Source organism: Pseudorca crassidens, chromosome 15, assembly GCF_039906515.1.
Source record: "Pseudorca crassidens isolate mPseCra1 chromosome 15, mPseCra1.hap1, whole genome shotgun sequence".
In the NCBI taxonomy this organism is placed as follows: domain Eukaryota; kingdom Metazoa; phylum Chordata; class Mammalia; order Artiodactyla; family Delphinidae; genus Pseudorca; species Pseudorca crassidens.
The window spans coordinates 35511681-35526295 of record NC_090310.1 but is presented as its reverse complement, the minus strand read 5'-3'; the positions used below and the strand labels follow the sequence as shown (position 1 = coordinate 35526295).

The 14615-nt window shown below is 57.7% G+C and overlaps 1 protein-coding gene across 17 annotated transcripts in view; it reads right to left on the bottom strand.

Moving 5' to 3' along the window:
• LOC137207206 (mitochondrial import inner membrane translocase subunit TIM16) overlaps positions 1-14615 on the bottom strand; it is a 67703-nt gene that overhangs the window by 3622 nt on the left and 49466 nt on the right. For 8 of the 17 annotated variants that reach the window (XR_010934985.1, XM_067706788.1, XM_067706793.1 and 5 more), the window contains 17 exons: positions 14162-14219; positions 13940-14085; positions 13760-13852; positions 13474-13605; positions 12523-12649; positions 11971-12146; positions 11385-11493; positions 11194-11280; positions 10971-11113; positions 10793-10897; positions 10630-10715; positions 9696-9837; positions 9509-9598; positions 8470-8586; positions 8055-8190; positions 7567-7658; positions 6956-7042 (listed from right to left, as the gene is read on the bottom strand). Coding sequence is in view for 16 of the 17 variants with exons in the window: in XM_067706788.1 (XP_067562889.1) it covers positions 6956-7042; positions 7567-7658; positions 8055-8190; positions 8470-8586; positions 9509-9598; positions 9696-9837; positions 10630-10715; positions 10793-10897; positions 10971-11113; positions 11194-11280; positions 11385-11493; positions 11971-12146; positions 12523-12649; positions 13474-13605; positions 13760-13852; positions 13940-14085; positions 14162-14219 (1926 nt within the window). In the remaining variant the exon portion in view is untranslated. Of the gene's footprint in view, positions 1-3475; positions 3615-3747; positions 3892-6184; positions 6834-6955; positions 7043-7566; positions 7659-8054; positions 8191-8469; positions 8587-9508; positions 9599-9695; positions 9838-10629; positions 10716-10792; positions 10898-10970; positions 11114-11193; positions 11281-11384; positions 11494-11763; positions 11869-11970; positions 12147-12522; positions 12650-13473; positions 13606-13759; positions 13853-13939; positions 14086-14161; positions 14220-14615 lie in introns of those variants that run through there. The other 9 variants (XM_067706789.1, XM_067706800.1, XM_067706801.1 and 6 more) reach the window with 6 other exon arrangements.

The window sequence follows — 14615 nt, the reverse complement described above, 5'->3', positions numbered from 1 at the left end:
CCATGAAGACTCTCCAGTGATCAGAGAGAGGGGCGGGGCTGCAGGCGCTGCACTGAGGTGAATAGACTAACGAGGATCTGCTTCAGACGGGAAAGTCTCACCTGGCTTCTCCCGCAACCCCCGCTTGCCTAAAGCCTCTCCCAAGTCGGGCAGGAGGCTCTGAGATGGACAGCTGGTCCTGTCTGAGGGACTGAGAGGCTGACCAGCAGGTGATTCCGAGTGTTACCTTGGCCAGGAATTCCCACCAGGCCTCCGACCACACCTCCTTCTGCTGCCACACCTGACAGCAGCCCCATCCCACTGCCTGCACTGCCTCGTAGTCAGGTGTTTACTTCTCTGCCCAGGTGGTGACTGTTGCTAAATAATGAACGTTAAGAGCTGAGGCTCTAACTGGGCAGCTCCCCCACCACCCCCTGCCCATGGCTCCTGCTGCCAGAGCTCCATAGCTGCAGGGCAGGCTGGGCTTCCTGCAAAGTTTCAGAGGCTACCCCAGCCATCCAAGGGAGCTGCCTGGTCCACCCACTGCAGCTACCAAGGTTCCTGCGGGAGGCATCTCCTGGGGGAGGCAGTGATGCGGAGGTTACACAGACAAGCTCTGGAATCACCTGTGTGCAAATGACAGCTGGGTGCCCTGGATAAGTTCCCCAGTCTCCCTGAGCCTCAGCTTCCTCTCCTACTGTGGTCAACAATAGGGCTGTCACGGGGATTAAATGAGGTAATCCTTATAAAGTGCCTGCCTCAGACCCTGATAATATAGTAGGTGTTCAATAAATGTTGATTTTCATTTATTACTACTCTTTGTTTCCCAAAACCTGACACTGGCCAGGCACTGGAGAGTAACAAAGCTCCGCCCAACACAGCAGCTCATTTGATAGATCCTCTGATTCCTCAGGGGAAAAAGCTGCAAAATGTTGGGTTACATTCCCAGGGAGCTGGAAGCAGCGTGGAAGAGAAGTGAGAAGGCTGCTTTAGTCAGGCTGACATAACCTGGGTCCCCGCTTTGCTTCTTGCCAGCTGTGTGGCCCTGGCAATCACTCAACCTCTCTGAACCTCAGTTTTCTTATCTGCAAAATGGGGAGAATAATACCCCCCTTATAGGAGGGCTAAGGCCCTCAGAAGGCAAGGCATGTAAAAAGTGGACACCTGAGCAGCTCAACAGCTGCCTCTGCTTCCAGACCAGATCCTGCTTGGTGCTGAATGATCTAGAGATCAGAGGTGCAGCCAAGCTTCTCAGCTACCTTCTCAATACCCAGACACCTACCAAGTGCCAGGTGGGTCAGCTGTGCTCAGAGCTGAGGATTCATGGGGAGCACAGCTGTGCCAGCTGCAGCTACCACAGGGGATGAAGACAGTTACTGGCTGAGGCCTCTCCCAGAAAGCCCTAAAACACCCCATAATCCACTGACTGATGCTCGGGCCTGAAGACCCTGGGCAAGAGCAACTGGCCAACACAGCATCCAACTCAGGCCAAGCTGTTGGTCAAGGAGCAGAGGTCAGAGCCATGAGACTCCATGCCTGGGACACTGCAGATGGCACACATGCTTTCCTGCCTGGAGAGCAACGTGGCACAATGCGGGACCAAAGCCCTGCAGCTGGGGCAAAGGACCACAGGCAGTGTGGGGGGTTGGGAAGCCCTAAGGAATGTGGTTTGTCTTGTGTGAAGTGCATCAAGAAGGCAACCTGGCTTTGGACAGATGGATGTGCAAAGTTCCCTTCAAGGCACAGTTCCTTGGGCTGGTGGGTAGAGACAGCCACTGACTCACCCTCTCTCAAGGACACATGGAGATAGAAAGGGGGCTCTCTTCACCCAGGGCCCCTGCAAACAGCTGCTGGCATCACAACTAGGCAGGAGGGAGGTCAGGACCACAACTGTCACATCTGCCATGATATGTCCAGGGCCTGGGCTGTGGCTAGCACAGCAGGTGCCCGATACATATCTGAATGAACGTGACACTTGACAGGGCTTCCAAATGCCTCCCACTCCCTCTGCTGAAGGAGGATTCTGGCCATCCTCCCAAAACACGCACACAATACCCCACCTCTGCTGCCACTGCCAGCCAATTCAGTCTACCCCCAGCTTGGCATCCCCAGCTCTGGCTACAAATGACTTCTCTAGTTTTCTCTCCCCTCATTGCTCTCCACGTCACGTACTGCAGCCACACCATCTACTCCAGGATCGGCTCCCCTCCTTCTTTATTCTGAATTCATACACCACACAGGTCACTCTTTTCAAGTGCACAATTCAGCACTTTTTAGGATATTCATAGAGCTGTATAACATTTTCATTATCCATCCCCCCAAAACTCCATACCCATTAACCCAATGAACATCCTCTCTCCTACTCCACTACTGTCTAATCCCAACATCCTTCAAGACTTAGCTCATGTCAGGCTTCCCTAGTGGCACAGTGGTTAAGAATCCACCTGCCAATGCAGGGGACACGCGTTCAAGCCCTGGTCCGGGAAAATCCCACATATCCCAAATGCCGCAGAGCAGCTAAGCCCGTGCACCACAACTGCTGAGCCTGCGCTCGAGTCCGCGAGCCACAACTACTGAGCCTGTGTGCTACAACTACTGAAGCCCGCGCACCTACAGCCTGTGCTCTGCAACAAGGGAAGCCACTGCAGTGAGAAGTCCGCGCACCACAGCGAAGAGTAGCCCCTGCTCCCTGCAACTAGAGAAAGCCCCGAGCAATGAAGACCCAACGCAGCCAAAAATAAACAAATTTATATATATATATATATACACATATATATAAAGACTTAGCTCATGTCATTTTCCTATTAATATTGTCCTATTTTATGGACTCGCCTGCTTTCTCCTTTAAGGTACCAACTCCTCCAGAGCCACATGCAGGAATGTGTGTGAAGGACCCAGCGGGGTGGGGGGCGGGGTCCTCAGAAAATGGCAGTGACTATTACAAGGCAGGAACAATGTGGTTCTATGCGTACTCTCAGGACACAGAGCAGCTGGGCTTAAAACTGGGATGAGTGACCCTGGAAAAGTCAGATGCCCTGAGTTTCAGATTGTTTATCTGTAAAATGGGGACAATGAGAGCACCGACTTCTTTAGAATTAAATGGGAATCTACATAAGCCTCAGCTCAGGGCCTGGCACTTGTAAGCTCCTACCTTATCCTTAACACTATCAGTTAATAAGTGGCTCCCCAAACCCACTGCCTCAATCACTCAAAAATCCTCTATCCGGGGATAGAGCTCAGGACCCTGTACTTTTAAAGGTCCCCAGGTGACCTGACGCAGCCAGTGTGGCCCAGATCTGTGGGCTGACTCTGGGTGCCAATGGTACCGCAGAAACGCTCAGTTTTCGGTGTTGCAGGGTCTGCTTCAAGTCCCAGTTCTGCCACTTCCTGGTGAAAGTCCCGGAGCCCGTTTCACCAGCTTTCAAATGGGGAGGATAATAGGGCGACATCATCAACTAGCTCGGGGACCGAGCAAGGGCTCGCGGGCCGGACTTACCTCCACCTTGGGCTGCCGGCACGTGGCTAGCGCACACGGCGATCGCATCTGCTCGGTATTTCCCGGCATGCCAGACCCTCCCTGCCTTCCAGCCAGAAGGCTCTCCCTGGCCCCGAGGTCGCCAGCGCCCGCCTCAGTAACCCCCGGCTGCGACACCCCAGTCCCCGCTCCCCGCCGGGAACGCAGGTGGCGCGCGGCGCCCGCAGTCCAGCCGGAGCTCCCAGCCCCGGCCCCGAAACTGCCTCCCTTCCCCTCCCCTCCTCATGCCTCACCATGGCGGCCACTGTGCTTCAGAGGCACGGGCTCCGGCTTCCCGGCCCCTCGGCCCCGGCTCAAGGGCGGCCGGCGGGTCAAAGGTCAAGGGAAGCTGCAAAAAGCGCGTGCGCTGGGCCTGCGCGTTGCTTCTGAAAGGGCGGGGCGTGGGCGGAGACCTATGGCCCGTGCGCGGCGTCGGGGCGGGGCCTGCCTCAGCCTCCGGCGTTCCGGCGACCACCGGAGGCTACTGATGGGCGGTTTCACGACCCTCTGGCCGACGCTTATCCTGGGGCGCTAGGAGCAACAGAACACCACCGGTCAAATGGGGGTGTGTGTGTGTGTGTACTATTTCTTCCCTCCATTTTGCCAAAATATTTGGGACTAAAAGACATGCAATAAACATACAACACCTCACAATGAGTAAGACGTCAAATTCTCACAAATATTTAGGAAAACAGGAAACTTCTGGAAAGGAGGGCTCGTCTCCCTCCTCCTTCAAGTCTTTGTTCCAATGTTACCTTCTCAGTGAGGCCACCCTGATGCCCTACCATCGCTGCAACTTGTCCTCCATTCCTTTTCTTTTCTAATACAGGCTTTATTGAGAGAGAATTCATACACCACACAATTTGCCCTTTTTAAATGCATAATTCAGTGCTTTTTAGTATATTCACAGAATTGTGTAACCATCACCATTAGTTCCAGAACATTTTCAGCCCAGCCTTAGCAACTCCATACCCATGAGAAGTCACTGTCCATTTCCCCCTCCCCAGCCCCTCGTGACCACTAATCTGCTTCCTCTTCTATGGATGTCTCTTCTGGATGTTTCATAGAAATGGAATCATACTACATGCGGCCTTTTGTGTCCGTTTTGTGTTTTTTTTTTTTTTTTGGCTGCGTTGGGTCTTCATTGCTGGGCGCGGGCTTTCTCTAGTTGCGGTGAGCAGGGGCTATTCTTCGTTGCGGTGCACAGGCTTCTCACTGCGGTGGCTTCTCTTGTTGCAGAGCATGGACTCCAGAGCCCAGGCTCAGCAGTTGTGGCGCATGAGCTTTGTTACTCCACACATGTGAGATCTTCCCAGACCAGGGCTCGAATCCATGTCCCCTGCATTGGCAGGCAGATTCTTTGATTTGATTTGATTTGATTTTTTGCTATATGCGGGCCTCTCACTGCTGCGGCCTCTCCCGCTGCAGAGCACAGGCTCCGAACGCACAGGCCCAGCGGCCATGGCTCACGGGCCCAGCCGCTCCGCGGCATGTGGGATCTTCCCGAACCGGGGCACGAACCTGTGTCCCCTGCATCGTCAGGCGGACTCTTAACCACTGCGCCACCAGGGAAGCCCCTTGTATTTGGTTTAAACCTCCATTTTTTTTTTTTTTTTTTGTCCATGCCATGTGACATGCAGGATCTTATTTTCCCCACCAGGGGTCAAACCAGTGCCCCCTGCAGTGGAAGCCTGGAGTCTTAACCACTGGATCACCAGGGAAGACCCATAAACCTCCATTTTTTTTTTTTTGCGGTACGCGGGCCTCTCACTGTTGTGGCATCTCCCGTTGTGGAGCACAGGCTCCGGACGCGTAGGCTCAGCAGCCAAGGCTTATGGGCCCAGCCGCTCCGCGGCATGTGGGATCCTCCCGGACTGGGGCATGAACCCGTGTCCCCTGCATCGGCAGGCGGACTCTCAACCACTGCGCCACCAGGGGAGCCCCATTCTTGATCCCTCCTATTTTTTTCCGAAGCTCTTACCACATTCTATCAAATTATACCATTCATTCATCTTTATGTTTATTATCTGTTCCCTCCCACTAGAATGTGGATTCCTGGAGGGCAGGACATTGATCTCTTTTCTCCACTCTTGGGCATCAGCACCTGGAAGAGTGGCTGGCACATGGGAGGCACTCAACAAACGTTTGTTGAGTGAATGAGAGTCGGGCTGCCTCTTACTATGTTCTGGACCACTACCCTTCTTTCCTTTCCTCCAACTCTTCAAATTCTTTATTCTCTCAGCACCCTGGCTGCCCTTCCTTTTGTCTGAAATGTTCTTCCCAGGGCTCTCTCCATGCCTTTGTGGCCTTCAGGTCTTAGCTCTCAGCTTAAACATCGCTTCTCAGACCCTGACTACAGTCTCCTCCTGCATCCCCGTGGCTCCCTTTCACGTAGTTTATCTACTTCACAGCCCTCCTTGCACTGTCTATTTGCGAACTTGCACATGGTCCGGCTCACCCTGGCCTACTAAGACTATACTAAGTGCCTCGAGAAGCCATGTCTCTCCCGTTCATTACAGGAGCTGCCATCCAGAGCCCTGCTGGATACTAGCGTGTTGGATGAATGAATGAATTCCCAGCAGGAGCAGAGTGAGGCCTGGGACAAGCGGGAGCCCAGGGCCAAACCGACCTCACCCATACTCCTGTCCCCTTCCCCTTCTAGCCAGCCAGAGACCACAGCGGCACGAGAGGTGGCCACCTTAGAAAAGTTTAATTGCTAAAAACATCCAGGGTACGTGCAGGCTAGTCCCTGCGGGGCTCACACCCCCTTCGTTGGGCTATCAGCTCTGTGATGCCCATTCCTCCTGGCTTCAAGTTTGGGGAGCAGGGCTACTGGTCCCAGGCCCCTGAGGCTGGTGCTGCTCCAAACGGCCTGGTGGAGGGCCAGCCCCCTAGGCCCTTGACCAGAACTGGAGCAGCAGGCAAGATAGGACGGCATGTGATAACAAGGTGCTGGGCGAAGCCAGCCCAAGCTGGGACCAGCCCAGGTCAGAGTAGAGGGGACAAGGAGCCCAACAGCTGCCCAGGGACATGCCACTGAGCCCTCACGCCCACCCCACCCCCATGCCCCTGGCTCCACATGCTAGCAGGCAGCTGAGGAGAAGCAGCTGGTCCCAGAAAATGCAGAGATGCAGACAATCCATGGGGGTTGCAGCAGGGCCCAGAGGCTACGGAAATGCCCAAAACCCAAAGGAAGCCAGGCCTTCTGGGGTGAGGTGTGCCCCGGCCAAGAGGTGGCTTCCAGTTTGAAGGTGAGACGTGAGGTGTGAAGGGGCACCAGGTGGTTCAAGGAGGCAGCAGTGGCAGGTGAGGCTAGAGGTGGCTGGTGGGCAGGCTAGTCCTGGGGAGATAAACCAAGAAGTGGGAGGGAGTTGAGAGGGCCTGGGGGAGGGGGGTGGTGCATGCGGCAGGTGTGAGTCGGGGAGAGATGGGACAGGCAGCAGGGCCCACTCGTCCACTCACCCACTCGTCCTCGTCCACACCTTCGAAGGAGTCCTGTGGGAGCGGGTCCACCCGGTTCCCCAGCTTTGCCACCATGGCACTCAGCAGCTGGGAGAGGGGATGGGAGAAGAGGTGGGAAGGGAACAGGGCTTCTGACCCCAAGAATGTCAGATCCCAAGGCTGGAACCCCAAGGTTCAAAGTTGTGGGAGAATCATTTTCATTAGAGCCCTGACAAAGCTGATGGTTTTCATTGAAAAAGATACCTTGACAGAGACGGGGGAGCCAGAGACAGACAGACTCTAACACGGAACATAAGAGTCACAGGGCAGCTGTCTCCACATATTGCCTCAGACGCTCAAATATGCACCAGGGTCCCCAGCGCACTTGGGTCTGGTTGGGTTGGGCCAGGCTAGGGTGGGGCCTCTTTCCACCCTTCCCTGGCTTCCTGAGCCCTGTGCCCTGGGGGCAGCAGCAGTCACCTTCAGGGCTTTGGAAGGTCTTCCCTGTCCAACTGACAAGTGGGTGACACTCGCTCCTCGCCCAATCTGGGTTGGACTAGACAACTGAAGGGCAGTCACCAGGAGCAGCCAGGGCCCTGTGACCCCAGTGGCCAGCCCTCTTCCATGCCTACCTCTTCCTTCTTCTGCTGGTCCGACTTCTCTTCCAGGTAGAGTGCTGAGGATAGGGCCCGCCGGGCTGGGCCTTCACGGGGGGCCTGGCTCACTGGGGTGGGAGAGCAACAAGCATCAGGCAGCAGAGAGCCCCTTTGGTGGGGCCTCCTGGCCTAACCGCTTGGTATCAGCCCCTGGGGGATTCCATGGCAGAGAGTCCAGAGGTGGCGCTTTGGTTCACAAGGCCTGCCCTTGGCACCAGGCTGTGTGTACGTGCGCATGTGTATTGGGGGTGGAGGGCTTGTGATGGAAACACAGACCCTGGGCCCTGCCCTCCAGGGCCTCAGAGACCAAGTCCGAAGAGCAACCACCCCATCCCTGGGAGCACTAGAGGTTTCTGATTGCCAGCAGGGATGGAGGTTCGGACTTGGGCCTTCTGCCCCTTTCTCCAACCCCCACCCACTCCCCTGCTTCCTACCTGCCCCCCCAGCCCAGTCCCTCATCCTACCTGGGGTCATGTCAGGGGGCTGCAGGCTAAGAAGCCGGGGCTGCCCATTAGCGCCTCCCAGCCAGGCCTCAGCGCTGAGCACCGGCTCCCAGCTCACGGCGGTGTCTGGGAACACGTCATCCTGGAAGAATTCTTTCTGCAGGGAGGGAGTAAGGGGCTGCCCTGAGGTACTGACCTACTCTGTGCCCAGAGGCCTAGGGCACACAGGCATCCATTGGGAGGGGGGCATGGCAAGACCCAGGACCCCAATCTGAGGTTTCTGCAAGTTTCAGAACACCAGCAGAGTAAGGGGAACAGGTGCCCCAAAGAGCAGTGAGTGGGGCAGTTTGGTGACAAGACCAGTCAGGCCCCAAAGCCTCTGACAGGAGCTAGGCAGGGGGTGCTGGGCGTTGGCATGCTGGGCCCCCAACCTCACCCTGACTCGGGGCAGCCGGAAGGTGACAGGCTCCAGGGAGGTCTGGCGAAGTCGCAGGCATCGGGCAAACTCCACCTCCCGCACGTCACACTCCGTCTTGGGCAGGAGAATGAAGCCCTGGGGCGGCAAGGGAGTCGAGCTGGGGCTGGAGTCCAGAGCTCACACTGAGCACCTGGGCCCCCTCACTTAGGACCATCAGGACCAAGGCCTATCCCTGGAGAGTGGTGTGATATTTAACAACTAGCTCTCTGGAGGGAAAATGCCCCGGTTTGTAGCATTTGCCTATTTCCATGGTGTGAAAACTCCCACCATGTCAATTTCACACTACTAACATGACTGGGTGAATGCAGATTTGGGAAGAGATGTGCAGTAGCAGCCCATGATACAATATTTCTGCCAGACAGGGCCCACAGATGTAAATAACCTCAACAGTACAAATAATAGTGAAGTCAAGTAAAATAATTAGGAAGTGGTAAATTAAGTATCTATTGCCTTGGTCTTTACTGTAACTTATTTGTGGGTTCATAAAACTTAAACTTACGTAGTTTAATTTTTAACAAATGGTTGAGTTTAAAAATCAGTTCCTGGGCTTCCCTGGTGGCGCAGTGGTTGAGAATCTGCCTGCCAATGCAGGGGACACGGGTTCGAGCCCTGGTCTGGGAAGATCCCACATGCCACGGAGCAACTAGGCCTGTGTGCCACAACTACTGAGCCTGCGCATCTGGAGCTTGTGCTCCGCAACAAGAGAGACCGCGACAGTGAGAGGCCCGCGCACCGCAATGAAGAGTGGCCCCCGCTCACTGCAACTAGAGAAAGCCCACGCACAGAAACAAAGACCCAACACAGCCAAAAATAAATAAATTAAAAAAAAAACAACAAAAAACAGTTCCCGAGGCTGCTGGGCACACCCCACCCGGCCCAGTGACTCAAGGGCCCCACAGGCCCCTGCAGTCCTGCACATGGCCACAAGAGGGCGGGTAGCCCATGGTCCCACCTACGGAAGGAGGACCAGGGAGCGTGTGCGTGTGCGAGGGCTCACCTTGTGGGGGTCAGGTGACGTGAAGCTGTTGCACTCCAGGAAGAAGGGGGCCTCGGGGAGCAGCTCATACAGGAACACGCGGGTGTCGCCCTGGGGGGACGGCAACAGTGAGGTGGCCAGCATTAGCTGCCTTTCCCCCCACCTCCTCTCACCTGCCCAAAGCCCCCGCCTGTGCACCCCAGCCCACCTTGCCCGTGAGCAGCACCAGGCGGGTATCTGGGTCATAGCTGGGCAGCAGGGTCGAGGGAGCCACATCCAGCCCCAGCACTGCCAAGGGGCCACTGGCCAGGGCCTCAGCCGAGTACAGGAGTAGCTGGCGCTCACTTCGGCTGCAGCGGGGCAGAAGCAGGTCCTCAGAACTGGAGGGCCCTGGGGCATGGCAAGGACTCCAGCAAGGCCCCCAATCTTGCGGGGCTGGAGGCCTGAGGGCCTCGGGGTGGGAGGAGAGGCCTCTGCCCATCCTCCTTCCTAACCCAGCCTCAGAACCACTGGCCTGGCCTAATACAATAGCTTTCTAACCTACCACCCTGCCTCCTACCGGACCTCTGCCCCCTCTGCCCCTCCTCAGCACACTCCTGTCCCATGGCCACCGTGGCTATTAAGTCTGGACTTTTCTCCCCACATTCTGTTCCAGGCCCTTTGCTCCAGCCAGGCTGGTCACCTTCTGGGCCACTCCACCCAGAGGTGAATGCCCTCTCCTCCGGGTCTGTGTTTACCAGCCCCTTTGTGACCCAGTTCAGATGATACTTCTCTTAGGAGGCCCTCCCTGATCCTTCCTTCAGAGCACCAAATGCCCATCCCTTGGACCTCTCCAGGAGGCTTGGTTCTGTGTTTTGTGTGCTTCGTCTGATCCCCACCAGATATGGGCTCTGCAGCAAGGATGGCTTTCATCCCTCTGGGCCCCTAGTTGATTCATTCCTCCCCATCTCCTTCCCTCCCATCAATCCACCCATGCACCCATCCATCTATCCATCCACATATCCATCCATCCACCCACCTGTCCAATAAATGAGAGTTGGGGACAGCTTCTGCATGCCTGACACGTGTATGTGTATCTGGGGGAGGGGGCACAGGTGGCTGCTGAAGTCTGGGGATGGGAATAGTGGTCCCAGAGTTCTCACCTGTCAAAGCCAGACACCAGGAGACAGTGACCATCACACACCCAGACAATGCGGGCTCCACGGGCCCCCTCAGGCCCTGGGCCTTCCTGTTGGGATACAGTACATGAGGCCCAGCTGGGACCCCTGCCAGGTCTGAGGGCCGCCCCCAGCCCCTCCTGCTCACCTGCAGGGGCTCAGGGCTACCCCGGGGCTCGTAGATCCGCAAGTGCCCATCCTTGCAGACAGTGGCCAGCTGCCGCCCATCAGGACTCCAGGCCAGGCCAAAGATCTGGGGGCAGGTGGGGATGTGAGAAGCAGCCTCTTGCCCTGTGGCTGGGCGCCTGCCCCCAATGCTGTCCTACCTGATCCCGGTGGCCCTGCAGCCTCAGCCGCTCTGCTCCAGCCTTAAGGTCCCAGATCCGAATGGTAAGGTCATAGGAGGAGGAGGCCAGCACGTCAGCTGCCAGCGGGTGGAAGCGCAGAGAATAGATCTTCTCCGTGTGGCCTGGAGGCGAGGCATGGGGTGACACTGAGCCCCTCAGGAGCCACCGCCCACCCCCCAGCCCCCACCCAGGCCCAGCTGACCTGTGAGCACGGCCTCAGGCATGGTGAGCACCTCCTCAAGGCCCTCTGGGGGCACCCGCCACAGTCGGATCCTGGCATCCTCCCCAGCTGCAGAGAGCACAGGCTCATCACTGCTGACCCAAGGCCCCCCTTCTCTGTTCCCATTGAGGACCCTGGGACCCTCCCTCAAGCCCAGTGCCCAGCCTCCTTACCCACAGCGAGGTGGTGGGGATCAAAGGGGTCCCAGGCCAGATCGGTCACGGCTGCCCCATTCTGCAGCGTGGGCAGTGCTGTGTCGGGCAGACGGCCGGGCTTCCGCAGCTGTGGGAGGTGCCCCCACCCCAAGGCCCATCAGTAACGTGCAGAAGAGTCCGGTCCCCAGGGCTGCAGGGCAAGCAGCATGCCTGGGCCCACACCCTCTGCAGCTGATGATGCACCACCAGGTGGCCCAAGCTCTCTGCCTCAGCCACCTTGCGCTCTGAGCCTCAAGTGCCAAGCCCTGCAAAGTGAGGGAGGCAGCATGGAGTGGTGGAAGGAGCTCAAGCTTGGGGCTCAGGTGGCCTGGGTTCAATTCTCAGCTCCACCACTTACACAGCGTGTGACCCGGCAGGTCACTAAGCCTCTCTGTGCCTCACTGCTTTCATCTGTAAAATAGGAATAAGAGTAGCACCCCCCACACACCGCATGGGATGCTGGGCACTTGGTTTGTGCTTAGAGAATGTGAGCTGGTGTGGGCACCTGACGCCCTCAGCGTCCTGCAGGGACATGGGGACAGCACGGCAGGGTGGGGCCCCTCACCTCGAGCACGGCCACCTGCCCACCACTGCTGAGCAGGGGCATGGCCACACGCTGCCAGTTGGCACAGAAGCCGTCGCTCTCGCCAGGCGTGGTGAGGTTGAGCCCCTTGAGGTTGGTGATGTGGCTGTCTCGGTGCAGGACGGTGCCCTGAGCGTGCCGGAACTTGGAACTGGGGCCTGGTGGGCAGCAGGGACACGGAGCCACGTGAGGTGAGGGTGCCCTGCCTGCCCTGCGCTGTCCTGCAGGAGGACCCGGGCCAGTCCTGAGTCCGGGCTGCCTGCTCCCCTCAGCAAACGACCGTGCAGGTTGTGTGCCCAGATTTCTGCCAGTCCAGCCAACACAACTCGCCCAGAACGAGACTCGAGGGATTTTGGAACGTTTAGGCCACCCTCTTACAGGTGAGACTCTCTTCATCCCGCGAAAAAGTGACTCCTCCAGGAGGGGAGGTGGGACTGTGGGGGGAGGCAGGACTGGGGTGCAGAGGAGGGTGGCTGGGGTGGGGGTGGACAGGGCTCCCGTGGTAGGGGGTTAGCCCCGCACTGAGGCACTTACCCAGCAGGCTTTGCAGGGACCTCTGGCTGGGGCTGGTGCTGATGCCGCTGGTGCTGGAGAGCGAGGGCCCCAGGCTGGAGGGCGTGGAGGGTGAGGTCAGCCAGCTGGGAGGGGAGGAGAAGCCCTCCTGGGAGAAAAGCTCCGGTCAGCCAGCAGCCCCGTCAGGCGGGTGGTCAGCCAAAGAGAGAGGAGATGCCGGGGTCATCCCTTTGGGACACTGGGGTAGGCAGGAAGCCCCACCGTGGGATGTGGGGTGGGAACGCAATCGCTGATGGGCAGGAGGTAACATGGGGTGAGCTGAGCATTAGCATGTGGGACAGCAGGTAGCAGCTGCTGCTCCTGGGAAGGTGGGCCCAGAATGGTCAAGATCTTTCAAGAGGGTCTTCCCTGGTGGCACAGTGGTTAAGAATCTGCCTGCCAATGCAGGGAACATGGGTTCGAGCCCCTGGTCTGGGAAGATCCCACATGCCATGGAGCAACTAAGCCCGTGCACCACAACTACTGAGCCTGCACTCTAGAGCCTGCGAACCACAACTACTGAAACCCGTGTGCCACACTGCTGAAGCCCATGCAACCTAGAGCCCGTGCTCCACAGCAAGAGAAGCCACCGCAATGAGAAGCCCTTGTACCACAACGAAGAGTAGCCCCCGCTAGCCGCAACTAGAGAAAGCCTGCGCACAGCAATGGAAGACTCAACACAGCCAAAAAAAAAATAAATAAATAAATAATAAATTAAAAAAAAAAAGATCTTTCAAGAGAAACTAGAAATCCAGATTTTATATGAAAGTCTCACTTTCTAGGCATTTGCTCAATTTTGAGAACACGGAGGTTCTTCATTTATGCTTCTTGTGTTTCTGAGACCAACGGGCAGGCCACACACTCCTGCCCTGACCTGGGGCCCCTGCTGCAGCATTGCAACGGGGAAGCCAGGTGGGCTACGCTGATACTCACGCTGGGGTCCGCATCGCCCACAGGTGTCTCTGTAGGCTGGGCCTCTTCCGGGGTGGGCTCTGCAGGGGGTACCAGATGGGAAGTGAAGCTGGGGTGGGGTCGGCAGGCTGGGTGGAGGCTGACCCTCTGCACCTGTGGGTAGAGGCCGGCAGGTGAGGCAGGAGGGCTTGGGGTGGGGATAGGGGACACCAGGCAGCTGAGTTAGTGCACAGGTGGACCACGTGCCACGGACGCGGCTGCTGCCCGTGGTGCAGGCCAGGAGCAGTCAGCCAGGCCTTGGCCTTACCTGCTGGTTGCTACCAGCCCACCAGGCATGGGGGTCAGAGGCAGGCACACAGCCTGCAGTGTCCGGGAACAGGTCCTCGTGGAACTCCACAGCCTGGTGGCACACAAGCACACAGGCAGTGAGGTCAAGTCCCCCAGGCTCCCCCAGGCCCTCCCAGTCCCTCACGCAGGACCCCCTCACCTTGCGGGGCACGTGGTAGCTGATGGGCACGACGGCTGTGTCGCTCAGCTGCAGGACGCGAAGCACCTCGCAGCCCATGACGGCCAGTGCTCGCCGGGGCACGAGGGCCACCCCCTGCAGCACGCTCTCCAGGAGGCACTGGGTCACTATCAGGGACACCGTGGAGGACAGTCAGAGTGGGTCAGGGAGGGGAGGGGGCACAGGGCGGGGAGCAGGGCTTACCTGGGCTCAGTGCCGGCTGCTCGGGGGCCACCTCATAGCAGTACAGCTGACTCTCGCCCTGAAACGATCCCCACCCGAGCGCTGTTCGCTGACTCTAGCTCCAGCCACCCCGTCCCTCCCCAAGGACGGAGTCACAGAGCCACAGCCAACGTCTACAGGGCGCTGATGTGCGCTGGGCGCTGAGTTGAGCCCTTGGTAGACTCTGCCTCGCCTGTTCATCATCATGGAGCACGAATGAGCACCAGGGGTATACGTTCAGTAGGACAAAGTGTCTGCTGTGTGCTGACTCTGCTCTATTCTCAGCCTTGGATTCACGAAGCTGACGTTCTAGGGAGTGACCCCGACTGCATGGAATGGAGACTTGGAGCCCCATGTGCCTGGAGCCCCTGGCAGGGGTGGAGTCTGGGCAGCACTGTTCTAGCTCCTCCTTTCCGGGGTGAATAGCATCCTGCAC